Source organism: Scyliorhinus torazame, chromosome 17 (assembly GCF_047496885.1).
Source record: "Scyliorhinus torazame isolate Kashiwa2021f chromosome 17, sScyTor2.1, whole genome shotgun sequence".
NCBI classification, from domain to species: Eukaryota; Metazoa; Chordata; class Chondrichthyes; order Carcharhiniformes; family Scyliorhinidae; genus Scyliorhinus; species Scyliorhinus torazame.
The window spans coordinates 90,552,600-90,572,824 of record NC_092723.1 but is presented as its reverse complement, the minus strand read 5'-3'; the positions used below and the strand labels follow the sequence as shown (position 1 = coordinate 90,572,824).

The 20,225-nt window shown below is 48.8% G+C and overlaps 1 protein-coding gene across 12 annotated transcripts in view; it reads right to left on the bottom strand.

Moving 5' to 3' along the window:
• LOC140393996 (voltage-dependent L-type calcium channel subunit alpha-1S-like) overlaps positions 1-20,225 on the bottom strand; it is an 804,045-nt gene that overhangs the window by 497,115 nt on the left and 286,705 nt on the right. For 11 of the 12 annotated variants that reach the window (XM_072480735.1, XM_072480727.1, XM_072480737.1 and 8 more), the window contains 2 exons: positions 19,339-19,468; positions 19,118-19,177 (listed from right to left, as the gene is read on the bottom strand). In XM_072480735.1, coding sequence (XP_072336836.1) covers positions 19,118-19,177; positions 19,339-19,468 — 190 coding nt within the window. The remainder of the gene's footprint in view (positions 1-19,117; positions 19,178-19,338; positions 19,469-20,225) is intronic. The other variant, XM_072480730.1, reaches the window with a different exon arrangement.

Sequence of the window (20,225 nt, the reverse complement as noted above, 5' to 3'; positions counted from 1 at the left end):
TAGGAGAGCCAGGAGAGGGCATAAGAAGTCCATGGCGGGTCGGATCAAGGAAAACCCCAAGGCTTTTTACTCTTCTGTGAGAAATAAAAGAATGACCAGGGTGAGGTTAGGGCCGGTCAAGGACAGTAGCGGGAACTTGTGCATGGAGTCAGAAGAAATAGGAGAGGCGTTGAATGAATACTTTTCTTCAGTGTTCACCAAGGAGAGGGGCCATGTTTTTGAGGATGAGAGTGTGATACCGGCGGGTAGGCTGGAGGAGATAGATGTTCTGAGGAAGGATGAATTAGCAATTTTGAAAAACATTAGGGTCGACAAGTCCCCTCGGCCAGATGGGATATATCCAAGGATTCTTTGGGAGGCAAGGGATGAGATTGCAGAGCCTTTGGCTTTGATCTTTGAGTCCTCACTGTCCACGGGGTTAGTGCCAGAGGACTGGAGCGAGGCGAATGTTGTTCCTCTGTTCAAGAAAGGGAATAGGAATGACCCTGGTAATTATAGGCCGGTTAGTCTTACTTCGGTGGTCGGTAAGTTAATGGATAAGGTCCTGAAGAATAGGATTTATGACCATTTGGAAAGATGCAGCTTAATCCGGGATAGTCAACGCGGATTCTTGCCTCACAAATTTGATGGAATTCTTTGAGGAGGTAACTAAGTGTGTTGATGAAGGTAGAGCAGTTGATGTCATAAAAATGGATTTTAGTAAGGCGTTTGATAAGGTTCCCCATGGTCGGCTTCTGAAGAAAGTAAGGAGGTGTGAGATGGAGGGAAATTTGGCCAATTGGATAAGTAATTGGCTATCACATAGAAGACAGAGGGTGGTGGTGGATGGAAAATTTTCAGACTAGAGACCAGTCACCAGCGGTGTACCACAGGGATCAGTGCTGGGTCCTCTGCTATTTGTGATTTTTATCAATGACTTGGAGGAGGGGGCTGAAGGGTGGGTCAGTAAATTTGCTGATGACACCAAGATTGGTGGAGTAGTGGATGAGGTGGAGGGCTGTTGTAGGCTGCAAAGAGACATTGATAGGATGCAGAACTGGGCCGATAAATGGCAGATGGAGTTTAACCCTGATAAGTGCGAGGTGATTCATTTTGGTAGAAAAAATTTGAATGCGGATTACAGGGTCAACGGCAGGGATCTGAGGAATGTGTAGGAACAGAGAGATCTTGGGGTTCATGTCCACAGATCTCTGAAGGTTGCCACTCAATTGGATAGAGCCGTGAAGAAGGCCTATAGTATGTTAGTGTTTATTAACAGGGGGCTTGAGTTTAAGAGCTGCGGGGTTATGCTGCAACTGTACATGATCCTGGTGAGACCACATTTGGAGTATTGTGTGCAGTTCTGGTCACCTCACTACAGGAAGGATGTGGAAGCATTGGAAAGGGTGCAAAGAAGATTTACTAGGATGCTGCCTGGTTTGCAGGATAGGTCTTATGAGGAAAGATTGAGGGAGCTAGGGCTTTTCTCTTTGGAGCGGAGGAGGATGAGAGGCGACTTAATAGAGGTTTATAAGATGATGAGGGGGATGGATAGAGTAGATGTTCAGAGACTGTTTCCTCGGGTGGATGTAGCTGTTACAAGGGGGCATAACTATAAGGTTCAGGGTGGGAGATATAGGAGAGATGTCCGAGTAGGTTCTTTACTCAGAGAGTGGTTAGGGTGTGGAATGGACTGCCTGCTGTGATAGTGGAGTGGGACACTTTAGGAACTTTCAAGCAGTTATTGGATAGGCAGATGGAGCACACCAGAATGACAGGGAACGGGATAGCTTGATCTTGGTTTCAGACAATGCTCGGCCCAACATCGAGGGCCGAAGGGCCTGTTCTGTGCTGTACTGTTCTATGTTCTAAGCCAGTTAACATTTTATAAACACACAGTAAACATCTTATCAACTACCAACACTGAGATCCCCCAAAGATACAATACTCTATAGGTAACCCTTAGTAACTTTCCTAACAACATCCATGAGACAAAAACCCTTTTCAACAAAGACAGTAGGTTTTCATTCCTTACAGAAACAGGTATTACTTTGAAATCATCAAGCGATCTGGAGACATTATTCAGCATGCAGAGAGAAAGCAAAATACACCTCTTTGGTTTGAATGCAGCTCTCCAACTGAAAACGAAACTAAAACTGAGAGCCAAAAACAGCTTCCAGCTCAAAACGAAAGTAAAAAGCAGAGCCAGAGCCCAGCTCCACCCACACAATGACATCACTGCAACCATTTGAGAAGGCAAACATTTCTTAAAGTGACATTCCCATGACAATAACATTTTTCTTTATTGTACAGAGAGGTTTATTTTGTCTTTAATTTAACTTACCCTATATACATTTTGCCGCCCTCTGGATCAGTCTATACTTCATCCCCCTCTCCCTCCCCACCCAATTGCTCCCCAACCTCCCTCCCCCCCCACCTTTGCCTTCAGCTGTATTTTGCTTTTATTTTCAGGGAAAAGGGGGGGTTACCCCCTCCCACTTCTTCTCTTTTGTGGTTTCCCCACCTTCCTTCCACCTTCCCCCCTTCCCACCCCTTCCTCCCCCTCACTGTGTTGCGCAGTCCTTCGGTCCCTCATCTTGGTTTCTTTATTCTTAACTTACTCCTCATTGCTGGCCTCAAACAGGTTTTGGAACAGGCCGACAAACTGCCCTCAAGTATCCAGGAAGCATTCCTCCAACCCTCGGATGGCATAATTAATCTTCTCAGGTGGAGAAATTACGAAAGGTCAGCAAGCCAGCCTGCAGCTGAGGGTGGTGCTGCTGATCGCCAGCCGAGCAGGATTCTCCTTTGTGCGATTAGGGAAGCGAAAGCAAGGGCAACAGCCCCCTTCCCCATGTGTAGCTCTGGCTGCTCCGATACACCGTAGATTGCCACTATTGGGCATGGCTTCACCCTCACCCCCACAACCTTGTTCATTGCCTTGGAGAAGGCTGTCCAGAACCCAGCAAGTTTGGGACAAGCCCAGAACATGTGGGTGTGGTTGGCCGGGCCTCCCTGGCACCGCTCACATTTATCCTCCAGCTCACCTCCGGGAAGAACCTATTCATTCGGGTTCTGGACAGGTGTCACAGCCCTCCAATCTTTTGGCCAGAACCTTTGCAAGTATTTTCGCATCCACCTTCAGCAGTAAAATGGGTCTGTATGATCTATATTCTGTCAGGTCTTTATCTTTTTTGAAATTGTGAAATTGTGGTCTGCACTCGCATGGAGGCAGGGTGTCCCTTGCCAGTGAGTCCACGAACATGTCCCTTAGGTGTGGGTCCAGGACTGGTGCAAATTCTTTGCAGAAGTCCGCCGGGAACTCGTCGGGTCCCGTTGCCTTCCCCGCCTTCATGGAACCGATGCTCTCCATGATTTCTCCCAGGGGGAGATGAAGTATAGACTGATCCAGAGGGCGGCAAAATATATTGGTGCTTCCAGCTCCCCCCATGTGTCTTCCCCCACAACTGGTAATTCCAGTCCGTCTCGGAACTGTTTCATCCTCACGTCCCCGGTTTTGGGATACCACCGGTGTCCCCGCTGACTATACCTGCGGGAAGTGCACCCAACTTCAGCTCCTCAAAGACCGTGTTAGGGAACTGGAGCTGAAGATGGATGAACTTCAGATCATCCGGGAGGCAGAGGGGGTGATTGAGAAGAGTTACAGGGAGGTAACCACACCCAAGGTACAGGACAAGAATAGCTGGGTTACAGTCAGGGGGAAAAAAACAAACAGGCAGACAGTGCAGGGATCCCTCGTGGCCGTTCCCCTTCAAAACAAGTATACCGTTTTGGATGCTGTTGGGGGGGATGACCTATGGGGGAAGGCCCTAGCGGCCAGGTCTCTGGCACTGAGTCTGGCTCTGGGGCTCAGAAGGGAAGGGGGAGAATAGAAAAGCAATAGTTGTAGGAGATTCAATGGTTAGGGGAATAGATAGGAGATTCTGTGGTCGCGAGCGAGACTCTCGGAAGGTATGTTGCCTCCCGGGTGCCAGGGTCAGGGATGTCTCGGATCGTGTCTTCAGGATCCTTAAGGGGGAGGGGGAGCAGCCAGAAGTCACATTGGTACCAACGACATAGTTAGGAAAATGGGTGTGGAGGTAAAAAAACATGTTTAGGGAGTTAGGCTGGAAGTTAAAAGCCAGGACAGACAGACTTGTCATCTCTGGTTTGTTGCCGGTGCCACGTGATAGCGAGGCTAGGAATAGGGAGAGAGTGCAATTGAACACGTGGCTGCAGGAATGGTGTAGGAGGGAGGGCTTCAGGTATTTGGATAATTGGAGGGTATTCTGGGGAAGGTGGGACCTGTACAAGCAGGACGGGTTGCATCTGAACCAGAGGGGCACCAATATCCTGGGAGGGAGGTTTTCTAGTACTCTTCGGGAGGGTTTAAACTAATTTGTCAGGGGAATGGGAACCGGATTTGTAGTCCAGCAACTAAGGTAGCCGATATTCAGGACGCCAAAGCGTGTAATGAGGCAGTGGGGAAGGGAACACTGACAAAGAAGAGTACTTGCAGGCACGGAGATGGGTTGAAGTGTGTATACTTCAACGCAAGAAGCATCAGGAATAAGGTGGGTGAACTTAAGGCATGGATCGGTACTTGGGACTACGATGTGGTGGCCATCACGGAAACCTGGATAGAAGAGGGGCAGAAATGGTTGTTGGAGGTCCCTGTTTATAGATAGAACATAGAACATAGAACAATACAGCGCAGTACAGGCCCTTCGGCCCACGATGTTACACCGAAACAAAAGCCATCTAACCTACACTATGCCATTATCATCCATATGTTTGTCCAATAAACTTTTAAATGCCCTCAATGTTGGCGAGTTCACTACTGTAGCATGTAGGGCATTCCACGGCCTCACTACTCTTTGCATTAAGAACCTACCTCTGACCTCTGTCCTCTATGTTTCAATAAGATTAGGGAGGGTGGTAAAAGAGGTGGGGGGGGGGGGTGGCATTGTTAATTAGAGATAGTATAACTGCTGCAGAAAGGCAGTTCGAGGAGTATCACCCTAATGAGGTAGTATGGGTTGAAGTCAGAAGTCAGAAATAGGAAAGGAGCAGTCACCTTGTTGGGAGTTTTCTATAGACCCCCCAATAGTAGCAGAGATGTGGAGGAACAGATTGGGAAACAGATTTTGGAAAGGTGCAGAAGTCACAGGGTAGTAGTCATGGGTGACTTTAACTTCCCAAATATTGAGTGGAAACTCTTTAGATCAAATAGTTTTGATGGGGTGGTGTATGTGCAGTGTGTCCAGGAAGCTTTTCTAACACAGTATGTAGATTGTCCGACCAGAGGAGGGGCAATTTTGGATTTAGTACTTGGTAATGAACCAGGGCAAGTGATAGATTTGTTAGTGGGGGAGCATTTTGGAGATAGTGACCACAATTCTGTGACTTTCACTTTAGTAATGGAGAGGGATAGGTGCGTGCAACAGGGCAAGGTTTACAATTGGGGGAAGGGTAAATACGATGTTGTCAGACAAGAATTGAAGTGCATAAGTTGGGAACATAGGCTGTCAGGGAAGGACACAAGTGAAATGTGGAACTTGTTCAAGGAACAGGTACTACGTGTCCTTGATATGTATGTCCCTGTCAGGCAGGGAAGAGATGATCGAGTGAGGGAACCATGGTTGACAAGAGAGGTTGAATGTCTTGTTAAGAGGAAAAAGGAGACTTATGTAAGGCTGAGGAAACAAGGTTCAGACAGGGCATTGGAGGGGTACAAGATAGCCAGGAGGGAACTGAAGAAAGGGATTAGGAGAGCTAAGAGAGGGCATGAACAATCTTTGGCGGGTAGGATCAAGGAAAACCCCAAGGCCTTTTACACATATGTGAGAAATATGAGAATGACTAGAGTGAGAGTAGGTCCGATCAAGGACAGTAGCGGGAGATTGTGTATTGAGTCTGAAGAGATAGGAGAGGTCTTGAACGAGTACTTTTCTTCTGTATTTACAAATGAGAGGGGCGATATTGTTGGAGAGGACAGTGTGAAACAGACTGGTAAGCTCAAGGAAATACTTGTTAGGAAGGAAGATGTGTTGGGCACTTTGAAAAACTTGAGGATAGACAAGTCCCCCGGGCCTGACGGGATATATCCAAGGATTCTATGGGAAGCAAGAGATGAAATTGCAGAGCCGTTGGCAATGATCTTTTCGTCCTCACTGTCAACAGGGGTGGTACCAGGGGATTGGAGAGTGGCGAATGTCGTGCCCCTGTTCAAAAAAGGGACTAGTGATAACCCTGGGAATTACAGGCCAGTTAGTCTTACTTCGGTGGTAGGCAAAGTAATGGAAAGGGTACTGAAGGATAGGATTCCTGAGCATCTGGAAAGACACTGCTTTGTTAGGGATAGTCAGCACGGATTTGTGAGGGGTAGATCTTGCCTTACAAATCTTATTGAATTCTTTGAGGAGGTGACCAAGCATGTGGATGAAGGTAAAGCAGTGGATGTAGTGTACATGGATTTTAGTAAGGCATTTGATAAGGTTCCCCATGGTAGGCTTCTGCAGATAGTAAGGAGGCATGGGATAGTGGGAAATTTGGCCAGTTGGATAACGAACTGGCTAACCGATAGAAGTCAGAGAGGTGGTGGATGGCAAATATTCAGCCTGGATCCCAGTTACCAGTGGCGTACCGCAGGGATCAGTTCTGGGTCCTCTACTGTTTGTGATTTTCATTAATGACTTGGATGAGGGAGTTGAAGGGTGGGTCAGTAAATTTGCAGACAATACGAAGATTGGTGGAGTTGTGGATAGTAAGGAGGGCTGTTGTCGGCTGCAAAGAGACATAGATAGGATGCAGAGCTGGGCTGAGAAGTGGCAGATGGAGTTTAACCCTGAAAAGTGTGAGGTTGTCCATTTTGGAAGGACAAATATGAATGCGGAATACAGGGTTAACGGTAGATCTCTTGGCAATGTGGAGGAGCAGAGAGATCTTGGGGTCTATGTTCATACATCTTTGAAAGTTGCCACTCAAGTGGATAGAGCTGTGAAGAAGGCCTATGGTGTGCTCGCGTTCATTAACAGAGGGATTGAATTTAAGAGCCGAGAGGTGATGATGCAGCTGTACAAAACTTTGGTAAGGCCACATTTGGAGTACTGTGTACAGTTCTGGTCACCTCATTTTAGGAAGGATGTGGAAGCTTTGGAAAAGGTGCAAAGAAGATTTACCAGGATGTTACCTGGAATGGAGAGTAGGTCTGATGAGGAAAGGTTGAGGGTGCTAGGCCTTTTCTCATTAGAACGGAGAAGGATGAGGGGCGACTTGATAGAGGTTTATAAGATGATCAGGGGAATAGATAGAGTAGACAGTCAGAGACTTTTTCCCCGGGTGGAACAAACCATTACAAGGGGACATAAATTTAAGGTGAAAGGCGGAAGATATAGGAGGGATATCAGACGTAGGTTCTTTACCCAGAGAGTAGTGGGGGCATGGAATGCACTGCCTGTGGAAGTAGTTGAGTCGGAAACATTAGGGACCTTCAAGCAGCTATTGGATAGGTACATGGATTACAGTAAAATGTTATAGTGTAGATTTATTTGTTCTTAAGGGCAGCACGGTAGCATTGTGGAAAGCACAATTGCTTCACAGCTCCAGGGTCCCAGGTTCGATTCCGGCTTGGGTCACTGTCTGTGCGGAGTCTGCACGTCCTCCCCGTGTCTAAGGAGATCTAAAGAGAGAGCTAAGACGAGCAAGGAGGGGACATGAGAAGTATTTGGCAGGTAGGATCAAGGAAAACCCAAAAGCTTTCTATAGGTATGTCAGGAATAAGCGAATGACTAGGGTAAGAGTCGGACCAGTCAAGGACAGGGATGGGAAGTTGTGTGTGGAGTCTGAAGAGATAGGCGAGATACTAAATGAATATTTTTTGTCAGTATTCACTCAGGAAAAAGATAATGTTGTGGAGGAGAATGCTGAGACCCAGGCTATTAGAATAGATGGCATTGAGGTACGTAGGGAAGAGGTGTTGGCAATTCTGGACAGGCTGAAAATAGATAAGTCCCCGGGGCCTGATGGGATTTATCCTAGGATTCTCTGGGAGGTCAGGGAAGAGATTGCTGGACCTTTGGCTTTGATTTTTATGTCATCATTGGCTGCAGGAATAGTGCCAGAAGACTGGAGGATAGCAAATGTGGTCCCTTTGTTCAAAAAGGGGAGCAGAGACAACCCCGGCAACTATAGACCGGTGAGCCTCACGTCTGTAGTGGGTAAAGTCTTGGAGGGGATTATAAGAGACAAGATTTATAATCATTTAGATAGGAATAATATGATCAGGGATAGTCAGCATGGCTTTGTAAAGGTTAGGTCATGCCTCACAAACCTTATCGAGTTCTTTGAGAAGGTGACTGAACAGGTAGACGAGGGTAGAGCAGTTGATGTGGTGTATATGGATTTCAGTAAAGCGTTTGATAATGTTCCCCACGGTAGGCTATTGCAGAAAATACGGAGGCTGGGGATTGAGGGTGATTTAGAGATGTGGATCAGAAATTGGCTAGCTGAAAGAAGACAGAGGGTGGTGGTTGATGGGAAATGTTCAGAATGGAGTTCAGTTACAAGTGGCGTACCACAAGGATCTGTTCTGGGGCCGTTGCTGTTTGTCATTTTTATCAATGACCTAGAGGAAGGCGCAGAAGGGTGGGTGAGTAAATTTGCAGACGACACTAAAGTCGGTGGTGTTGTCGACAGTGTGGAAGGATGTAGCAGGTTACAGAGGGACATAGATAAGCTGCAGAGCTGGGCTGAGAGGTGGCAAATGGAGTTTAATGTAGAGAAGTGTGAGGTGATTCACTTTGGAAGGAATAACAGGAATGCGGAATATTTGGCTAATGGGAAAATTCTTGGAAGTGTGGATGAGGAGAGGGATCTAGGTGTCCATGTACATAGATCCCTGAAAGTTGCCACCCAGGTTGTTAGGGTTGTGAAGAAGGCCTATGGAGTGTTGGCCTTTATTGGTAGAGCGATTGAGTTCCGGAGTCAGGAGGTCATGTTGCAGCTGTACAAAATTCTGGTACGGCCGCATTTGGAGTATTGCGTACAGTTCTGGTCACCGCATTATAGGAAGGACATGGAGGCTTTGGAGCGGGTGCAGAGGAGATTTACCAGGATGTTGCCTGGTATGGAGGGAAAATCTTATGAGGAAAGGCTGATGGACTTGAGGTTGTTTTCGTTGGAGAGAAGAAGGTTAAGAGGAGACTTAATTGAGGCATACAAAATGATCAGGGGGTTAGATAGGGTGGACAGTGAGAGCCTTCTCCCGCGGATGGAAATGGCTGGCACGAGGGGACATAGCTTTAAACTGAGGGGTAATAGATATAGGACAAAGGTCAGAGGTAGGTTCTTTACGCAAAGAGTGGTGAGGCCGTGGAATGCCCTACCTGCAACAGTAGTGAACTCGCCAACATTGAGGGCATTTATAAGTTTATTGGATAAGCATATGGATTATAATGGCATAGTGTAGGTTAGATGGCTTTTGTTTCGGTGCAACATCGTGGGCCGAAGGGCCTGTACTGCGCTGTATCGTTCTACGTTCTATGTTCTATGTCTGCGTGGGTGTCCTCCGGGTGCTCCGGTTTCCTCCCACAGTCCAAAGATGTGCAGGGTAGGTGGATTGGCCCTGATAAATTGCCCTTAGTGTCCAAAATTGCCCTTGGTGTTGGGTGGAGGTGTTGAGTTTGGGTAGGGTGCTCTTTCCAAGAGCCGTTGCAGACTCAGGGGGCCGAATGGCCTCCTTCTGCACTGTAAATTCAATGATAATCTATGATTAATCTAGGACAAAGGTTCGGCACAACATCGTGGGCCGAAGGGCCTGTTCTGTGCTGTATTTTCTATGTTCTATGTCCCCGTTGGGGGGCTCGGAGGTGTACAGACCCAGTAGTAGGTCTCAAATGTTCGATTGACCTTTGGTTCTGTTACCAATCTGCCTCTGCTAACCTTTACCTGCACTATTTCCCTCGTGGCTGCCTGCTTTCTCAGCTGGTGAGCCAGTAGGCGGCCAGCCCTGTCTCCGTGTTCTTAGAAGTTTCCCCAGTGTCTGGCGGAGTTGGTACACTGCTTTCCTCGTGGATATCAGGGTTAATGTCCATTTGCAGTTTTTTCCTCTCCGCCAGCAGCTCTACGGTCGGGGCCTCGGAGTATTTTCTGTCGACTTCCAGAATGAAGTCCACCAGTTGTTGCTTGGCCACCCTCTTTTCCCTATCTCTGCTTGCCTTGTAGGCTATGATCTCTCCTCTAATCACGGCCCGTGGTAGTCACCACTGCTGTATTATATACTGCACTGCATACGTGGGTATTGTGGTAAGGCCCCTGTACTACAGGTACGGGGAAATGTGTGTGCTCTCCGAACTGCAGCCATTTCAGCAGCAGCTGTAGGAGGCCACACATCTCTGTGTAATAAAGCCTCGATTACTCTCTCTTCTCGTCTCGTTGTAATTGATAGTGCATCACGGCCTTCAGTGCCTTCCAAAACGTGGAGGGTGAGACCGCCCCATTTTGGTTGTTACGAACGTAGTCGCCTATGGCCCGCGATGTTTTTTGGCAGAAGGCCTTGTCAGCCAGGAGGTCCGTGTCCAGCCTCCACGTGCGGCGCTGGGCACAGCCTATCTCCAACCTCACATCCATGTAGTGTGGAGCGTGGTCAGAGATAACGATCGCGGAGTTTTCCGCTCCTGTGATCCCTGGAAGCACCGATATCCCCACTGCAAAAAAGTCGCTACGGGTGTACACCTTGTGCACTTGTGAAAAGTATGAGAATTCCTTTTCTCCTGGGTGTAGGAACCTCCATGGGTCCACTGCCCCCACCTGCTCCATTAAAGCTCCCAGTTCCCATGCCATGCCAGTCTTTTTCCCTGCTCTGGGGTCTGATTGGTCGGTCAGTGGGTCCTGCACGGAGTTAAAGTAATCAGTCCCCATAATCAGTCGGTGTGTGTCAATGTCGGGAATTTTCGCCATGATCTTCTTTATGAATTCTGTGTCGTCCCAGTTGGGAGGGTACATTTACTAGTATGACCGGTGCCCCTTCCAGGACATTGCTGACCACGACGTACCGTCCCCTTAGGTCCGTAACTGTCTTGGTTTCCGTAAACCTCGTCCTCTTGTTAATTAATATTGCTACTCCCCTATCCCTCGTCCCGTAACATGAATGGTCTGTCCCGCCCAGCCCTTCCTTACCAGCAGCCAGTCCTTCTCCCTCAGGTACATCTCTTGTAAGTAGATTATGTCTGCTTTTAGGCTTCTTAGGTGGCCGAAGATTCTGGATCTTTTCACTGGGCCGTTGAGTCCCCATACATTCCAGGTAACAATCCTGGTGGGGGGATTCTGACCCCCCCCCCCAGTCCTGCTGGATCACCCATACATACCTGGTTCTTGTACCCCTGCACTCCGGGGTTTCCCTTTGTTAGGGGACCGTCCAAAATGGCCACGGTCGCTGCTCTCACCATGAGTTCAGGCCCCAGCGCTCCGGGCTTTCCCTTTGTCCAGGGGTGCCTAACATGGCCACCAGTTATGTGTACGCCACTTGGATGCGCCCCTGCACTCCGGGGTCTCCCTTCGCTCTGATGCCCTCCCGAGTGGCTGTTTGCAGTGCCATCTTGGTTCCTTGTCCTGCTCCATGCCTGCCAAGGCCTGTGTCCATTCAGTTTCTCTACGGCAACCTTCTCTTTGCTTCTGTTTTGTTCTGCGCTGCACCCGACCCCGCTCCCCCCCCCAGCCCGTGTTCTTCCCCCCATTCTGCCCCGTTCCCCACCCACACTTTGTGCCAGGCACTCCCCCTCGCCCTCCGCTAGCCCTCCTTTCTTCCTGCCCTCTCGTGTTGGCCCTGCTCGCTAGTACGGTGGCTCCCCTCCCAGAACTTGCCCAGCTCTAGCCCTGCTTTATCTTCCTCCTACCAGCCCTTATCTCGCCCTCCCATCTGCTTTTCTCACTCTCGCTCCCCTTGCTCTGCTTCCCCTCACCACATTGAGAGAAGAAACAAGCCCGAAATCGAGGCAGCACAGTCCCGCGCAAAATAGAAAACAAACGTGTACAGTTCTTGCTATTATTAAGAGCGGTCTGTCCTGCGCTCTTTGTTCCGATTCTTCCTTTCTTTTCCGCACCCGCGCCTGTTCCTCCCCCAATTTGTTTGATTTAACAAACTCGTCAGCCTCCGCTGGGGTAGGGGCTGTTTAGCACAGGGCTAAATCGCTGGCTTTGAAAGCAGACCAAGGCAGGCCAGCAGCACGGTTCAATTCCTGTACCAGGCGCCGGAATGTGGCGACTAGGGGCTTTTCACAGTAACTTCATTTGAAGCCTACTTGTGACAATAAGCAATTTTCATTTCATTTTATTAACATACAGCTCCTTTCCCTTGAATGTTACCCAGAGTCTGGCCGGGAATAACATCGCAAATCACACCCTACTTTTGTAAAGTGCTGATTTTTCTCTGTTGAACTCAGCCCTTCTTTTTGCCAGGTCAGACACAATGTCCTGGTACACCCGTCCAATTAAGGGGGGTGGTTGGGGTGGGGGGCGGGGCAGTTTGGACTGTGTATGTTGTTGGTGACTATGTATGGGTGGATGGTGGATTCCTGAATCCTTTTCTTTGATGTCCCTCAGGGATCAGTGTTGGGCCCACAATTGTTCACAATTTATAAAGATGATTTGGAGTTGGGGACCAAGGGCAATGTGTCCAAGTTTGCAGACGACACTAAGATGAGTGGTAAAGCAAAAAGTGCAGAGGATACTGGAAGTCTGCAGAGGCAAATGGGCTAGGGTCTGGCAGATGGAATACAATGTTGACAAATGTGAGGTTATCCATTTTGGTAGGAATAACAGCAAAAGGGATTATTATTTAAATGATAAAATATTAAAACATGCTGCTGTGCAGAGAGACCTGGGTGAGCTAGTGCATGAGTCGCAAAAAGTTGGTTTACAGGTGCAACAGGTGATTAAGAAGGCAAATGGAATTTTGTCCTTCATTGCTAGAGGGATGGAGTTTAAGACTAGGGAGGTTATGCTGCAATTGTATAAGGTGTTAGTGAGGCCACACCTGCAGTACTGTGTTCAGTTTTGGTCTCCTTACTTGAGAAAGGACGTACTGGCACTGGAGGGTGTGCAGAGGAGATTCACTCAGTTAACCCCAGAGCTGAAGGGGTTGGATTACGAGGAGAGGTTGAGTAGACTGTGACTGTACTCGTTGGAATTTAGAAGGATGAGGGGGGATCTTATCAAAACATATAAAATTATGAAGGGAATAGATAGGATAGATGCGGGCAGGTTGTTTCCACTGGCGGGTGAAAGCAGAACTAGGGGGCATAGCCTCAAAATAAGGGGAAGTAGATTTAGGACTGAGTTTAGGAGGAACTTCTTCACAAAAAGGGTTGTGAATCTATGGAATTCATTGCCCAGTGAAGCAGTCGAGACTCCTTCATTAAATGTTTTTAAGATAAAGATAGATAGTTTTTTGAAGAATAAAGGGAATAAGGGTTATGGTGTTCGGGCCGGAAAGTGGAGCTGAGTCCACAAAAGATCTGCCATGATCTCATTGAATGGTGGAGCAGGCACGAGGGGCCAGATGGCCTACTCCTGCTCCTAGTTCTTATGTTCTTATGTTTGTATTTAAAATGTTGAGGGTTCTTTGGGGGTTGGTGGGAGGAGGGGATTGTTGGCCAGGGGATTAACATTGCATTTGTTACCGTTGATTGTTTGTTGGTAGGTGTAAATTTGGATGAAAATGTGAAAAAGGAGGAGAATAAAAATATTTTTTTAAAAGAAACTAGGGGAACCCTCACTTGTCTATAAACCCCGACCTGGATGCAGGTCGACGAGGGAGACTCTTCGGGGAGTGGTGACTTATTGTTTATCGAATAAACCTTTATTCCTGTTTTCAACTTGCTGTTTCATGCATGCTACACTGGCAGATTCTACACTGGCGACGAGAATAAAGTGGAGGTGCCGTTGACGCCAAGTGCAGTGCGCCAAAGCCACTTCATCTGAGCCTCAGGATGTTTCACATCAAACAGTCTAAATGCCACACATTGGAATATTTGAACCTTTTCAGGCCGGTATTGATGACAGGGGGCAATATGTGGAACGCATGCAGTTCTCTTTCCATACTAGCAGGATCATCGGGGACGAGCGGCAAACACTCGTACTGTTGATGGCTTGTGGGCGGCCTCCTTACAGCCTCCTCAAGATCCTCACCAGCCCTGACGCACCGGACTTTCGGTCATTCGCCGATTTAGCAGCCCTGGTAGGGGAACACTTTGACCCGAAACCACCGTCGATTGTCCTGCATTTCTGCATTCATACCACCACCCAGGCCAGTCCGAGCCTACCAGCGACTTCCTGGCATGCCTCAGAAAGTTGGCTGAAATATGTGAGTTTGGCGCTGCACTCAACAAGTCCTTGCGAGACCAGTTTGTATGTGGAGTCCGTGACACCGATACACAGCAAAAACGTATGGCTGTGACTGACCTGACCTTGCAGCGCACTATCGAGACAGTGACCCAAGCCGGTCATGTAATCAACCTTTGCTAAAACCCTCAGCACTTCCTAGTGCCATATCCCTCTATACCCATCCTATCCATGTATTTGTCAAGATGCCTTTTGAACGTTAGTGTATCTGCTTCCACAACCTCTCCTGGCAATGCGTTCCAGGCACTGACCACCCTCTGCGTAAAAAAACCTGCCTCACACATCTCCTCTAAACTTTGCCCTTAGGTTAGGTGGATTGGCCATGCTAAATTGCCCTTAGTGTCCAAAATTGCCTTTAGTGTTGGGTGGGGTTGCTGGGTTATGGGGATAGGGTGGAGGTGGTGACCTTGGGTAGGGTGCTCTTTCCAGGAGCCGGTGCAGACTCGATGGGCCGAATGGCCTCCTTCTGCACTGTAAATTCTATGATTCTATGCCCCATGGACCTTAAACATGTGTCCTCTGGTGACTGACCCCCTCCACCATGGGAAAGAGTGCCTGCCCATCCACTCTATCCATGCCCCTCACAATCTTGTAGACCTCTATCAGGTCATCCCTCAACCTCCATCTTTCTAATGAAATAGTCCAAGTTTATTCAGCATCTCCACATAGCTAACACCATCCAGATCAGGCAACATCCTGGTAAACCTCCTCTGCACCCTCTCCAAAGCCTCTGGTAGTTTGGCGACCAGAATTGTGCACAATATTCTAAGTGCGGCCTTACCTTACAACTGTAACATGACTTGTCAGTTTTTATTTTTGATGCCCCGCCCAATGAAGAGAAGCATTCCATATGCTTTCTTGACTACCTTGTCCACTTGTGTTGCCACCTTCACGCTCAGATAGGTCTGACTTTCCACATTCCAAAGTGTTTTGCCATTTACGGTATATTTCCCCTCGATGTTAGACCTATCAAAATGCATTACCTCATATTTGTCTGGATTAAACTCCATTTGCCATTTCTCTGCCAAAGTCTCCAACCTATCTATGTCCCGCTGTATCCTCTGACAATCCTCAACACTATCTGCTACTCCACCAACCTTGGTGTCATCCACAAACTTACTAACTAGACCAGCTACATTTTCCTCCAAGTCGTTTATGTATACTACAAAAAACAGAGGCCCAAGCACAGATCTCACTAGTCACAACCTTCCATTCAGAAAAACACCCTTCTACTGCTACCCTTTGCCTTTTGTGCCTTCAGAGGTGAGGTGGTATCGATTTTACCACCTCACCTCTGATCCTGTGTGACTTCACCTTGTGTACCAGTCTGCCATGAGGCACCATGTCAAAGTCCATTCACTGAAGTCCATGTAAACGACATCCACCGCCCTCCCCTCATCAATCATCTTTGTTACCTCCTCAAAAAAATCGATCAAGTAAGTGAGGCACAATCTCCTCTTCACAAAACCATACTGTCTATCGCTAATGAGTCTATTTGTTTCCAAATGGGTATAAATCCTGTCGCTGAGAATTCTCTCCAATAATTTATCTACTGCGGTTGTGAAGCTCACCGGCCTATAGTTTCCAGGATTGTCCCTGTTACCTTTCTTAAACAACGGTAGCACATTAGCTATTCTCCAGTCCTCTGGGATCTCACCTGTAGCCAATGAGGATACAAAGATGTCAGTCAAGGCCCCAGCAATTTCCTCCCTTGTTTCCCTCAGTATTCTGGGGTAAATCCCATCTGGCCCAGGTGACTTATCTATCTCAGTATCTTTTAAAAGACCCAATAACTCCTCCTTTTCGATGTTAACATGATCCAGATTGTCCACACACCCTACCCAAGAATCATCTTCCACAAAGTCCCTTTTCTTTGGTGAACACTGATGCAAAGTACTCAGTTAATACCTTGCCCATTTTCTCTGGCTCAACACATAACTGTCCTTAAGTGGTCCAATCCTTTCCCTGGCCACTCTCTTGCTTTTTACAGAGAAATAAAAAGCTTTGGAAGCTTTGCAAGACAGGGAAAAACCAGGGCGGGTGGCAAAATTGGAAGAGGAGTGGCAAAACTGGGAGAAGGGACAAAGCTGCGAATGGGGAAAACCTGCGATGGAGATAAAATTGAGAGAGGGGATAAAACCAGGAGTAAGTGAGCAAAACTGAGAGTGAGGGTGCAAAATTGGGAGTGAGGGGGCAAAGGTGGAAGGGGGAGGTAAAATTGAGAGCAGGGTCAAAGTTGGGACAGGGAACAAAGCTAGGATTGAGAAAAAATTGGGAGAGAGGGGGTAAATTGGGAGTGAGGGGACAAAGCTGGAGGAGGGACAAAGCTGGAGGAGGAGCAAAGCTGGAAAGGGAGCAAAGCTGGAAAGGGGGCAAAGCTGAAGAGCATGTTTTTACAAGTTAAAAAGCATTAAAGCAGTGATCAATTTGTGTATCTTTTGACTTGCAACTGGTGGGCAGGGTCAGGAGGGTTGTGACATCATTGGGGGAGGGTCCATTCGGGAACGCGGGACTCCACAAAGTGTTAGTCCCTCACTGTAAAGAACAGCAAAGGGAAACAGAGAAAGTGCTAAGATCCTTAAAAAACATTGAGAAAAAGCTCACGGGGGATATCAAGGACATGATTTTTTCATAGAATTTTTTTCATAGAATTTACAGTGCAGAAGGAGGCCATTCAGCCCATCAAGTCTGCACTGGCTCCCCGAAAGAGCACCCTACCCAAGGTCAACACCCTATCCCCATAACCCCACCCAACACTAAGGACAATTTTGGACACTAAGGGCAATTTATCATGGCCAATCCACCTAACCTGCACATCTTTGGACTGTGGGAGGAAACCGGAGCACCCGGAGGAAACCCACGCACACACGGGGAGGATGTGCAGACTCCGCACAGACAGTGACCCAAGCCGGGAATCGAACCTGGGACCCTGGAGCTGTGAAGCAATTGTGCTATCCACAATGCTACCGTGCTGCCTTGAAGAGTTTTAGAAGTGTATCTTTTAATCATACAGCACAGGAGACCATTCAACCCATTGTACCTGGTTGTTTGGTTGAGCTATCCTCTGTGCCACCGTGCAAACCCTAGAAATCTATCTATTTCCTTAAACATATTCAGTGATTTGGCCAGCACAAGATGACACGTTGGCACAGTGGTTAGCACTGGTGTCTCACAGCACCAGAATCCGGGTTAAATTCTGGCCTTGGGTGACCGTCTCTGTGGAGTTTGCACTTTCTTCCGTTGCCTGCATGGATTTTCCCTGGGTGCTCTAGTTTCCTCCCACAGTCCAAAGATGTGCAGGTTAGATGGATTGGCCATGCTAAATTGCCCCTTAGTGTTTGGTGGGATTATGGTGTTACGGGCATGGGGGTGAGGATGGGGGTGTGCTGGGGGAGGGTGCCCATAGACTCGAAGGGCTAAATAGCCTCCTTTTTTATTGCAGGAATTGTATGGTTCTAAAGTAGTGACAGAACCTTCTGTGGTAGAGAATCCCCTCTCCCAGGTTCACCACCTCTGAGTAAAAACGTTTCTCCTCATTTCACTCCTAAATGGTCCATCACGTACCCTGAGACTGTGACCCATTGTTCTACATCCCCTTCCCCCGCCAGAGGAAACAACGGGCGGGATTCTCCGGACGGCGATGGCAAAATCGTGTTCGCCGATTGGTCGGAGAATCCCCGTTTGCGCCGAATACGGAGGCATTGCCGCATTTGCGTGGTGGCTGCGGACAGTGTCTAGCACCGCCAAAGTCGGGGAGTGGAGTCGTTCTTCTGGCGGGGGGGGCTTTGGCGAGAGTGGCGAGGGGGGTTACTGGGGACATTATTTGGCAGGCCAGGTCTGCGCGTGGCTGGTTCCATGTTGCAGGCCGCGGTCGCGCGCAGGTAAAGCCAGCAGTATCCGCATGTAAAGCCATGCTGCGCGGCTGCTAGCCCCCCACCGGACAGAGGATCGGTGCAGCTGTTGCGCCATTTTTTCTGCCGTAAAACGCCACTGTTCCCATGCCGGCATCAGCACTTAATCTGCAAATCGAAGAATCCAGCCCAACACCCAGTCTGTCCAGCCCTATCAGAATTTTATATAGCCAGGAAGAGGGACGGCCGGGGAGAGGGACGGCCGGGGGGAGGGACGGCCGGGGAGAGGGACGGCCGGGGGGAGGGACGGCCGGGGGAGGGACGGCCGGGGAGAGGGACGGCCGGGGGGAGGGACGGCCGGGGGGAGGGACGGCCGGGGGGAGGGACGGCCGGGGGGAGGGACGGCCGGGGGGAGGGACGGCCGGGGGGAGGGACGGCCGGGGAGAGGGACGGCCGGGGAGAGGGACGGCAGGGGAGAGGGACGGCCGGGGAGACGGACGGCCGGGGAGACGGACGGCCGGGGAGACGGACGGCCGGGGAGACGGAAAGCCAGCCAGGGAGACGGTCAGCCAGAGAGACGGCCAGCCAGAGAGACGGCCAGCCAGGGAGACGGCCAGCCAGGGAGACGGCCAGCCAGGGAGACGGACAGCCAGGGAGACGGACAGCCAGGGAGACGGACAGCCAGGGAGACGGACAGCCAGCGAGACGGACAGCCAGCGAGACGGACAGCCAGCGAGACGGCCAGCCGGGGAGATGGACAGCCAAGGAGATGGACAGCCAGTGAGACGGACAGCCAGGAAGACGGACAGCCAGGGAGACGGACAGCCAGGGAGTCCGACAGCCAGGGAGAAGGACAGCCAGGGAGACGGACCAACATGAAACATTACCTTCAGAATAATCTCCATGGTGAAGATAGCAGTAAAAACTATGTCAAAGTAGGCAAGGATCTGGAAAGTAAATGCAAAGAGCAACATTTGGAGGATTATTCGGGAGACGGGTCAGTGAGTCTGAACATTTTGAGAATATAAGGTGGATAGAACAATACCATTAACAACAGCAGCTTTTCAGAGACAAGGAGAGCTCTTGTGACATAGAGTAAACCTCTCACCTGGTTACGGAAAGAATCGGCTCGAATGGGGTCTTCTGCAGCCAGTGAGATACTGCTTAGCAAGATAAAGAGAAGGATGAAGTTTGTAAAGGTGGTGGCATTTATAATTCTGTGGCACAATTTGCGTAATCTAGGAGAGAAGAATAAAAGGCAATTTGTCAAGAACGGACAGGTCTGTGATATCTGAGGGAGCTATTCCTGTGAAGAGCAGTTTCAGAACAGCAACGAGGAAAGTAGTTGTAGCTTTTCATGGAAACAGAAAATAGAAGCAGGAGGTGACCATTCGGCCTTTGGAGCCTGTCCTGCCATTCATTATGATCATGGCTGATCACTTAACTCAGTTACCTGTTCCTGCTTTCTCCCATATCCTTTGATCCCTTTCTATATCTAACTCCTTTGAGAAAACAATGTGTTTGTTATATATGTGGGGACATTTTTTATTTTTTTATAAATTTAGAGTACCCAATTCATTTTTTTTTACAATTAAGGGGCAATTAGCGTGGTCAATCCACCTACCCTGCATATCTTTGGGTCGAATGGGAGAATGTGCAAACTCCACACGGACAGTGACCCAGAGCCGGGATCGAACCTGGAACCTCGGCGCCGTGAGACAGCAATGCTAACCACTGCGCCACCGTGCTGCCCATATGTGGTGTTCTTGTTGTGTGCTCACTTTCAGAGCCTAGTCACGTGTACAGTTTGTGACATCATCGGCTGCTTCGCGGGCTTTGCCTCTGTCTAGGTCAAGCCTTTGTAGAGTTAACAGCTATTCAATAAGCCTGCGTTGTTATCTGACTTCAACCCCACATGCTACAACATTTGTCCTGAGAGTGCAAAGCACAACAGGATAAAAATAATACTGGCAACAAAGAATGGATTCAATTCTT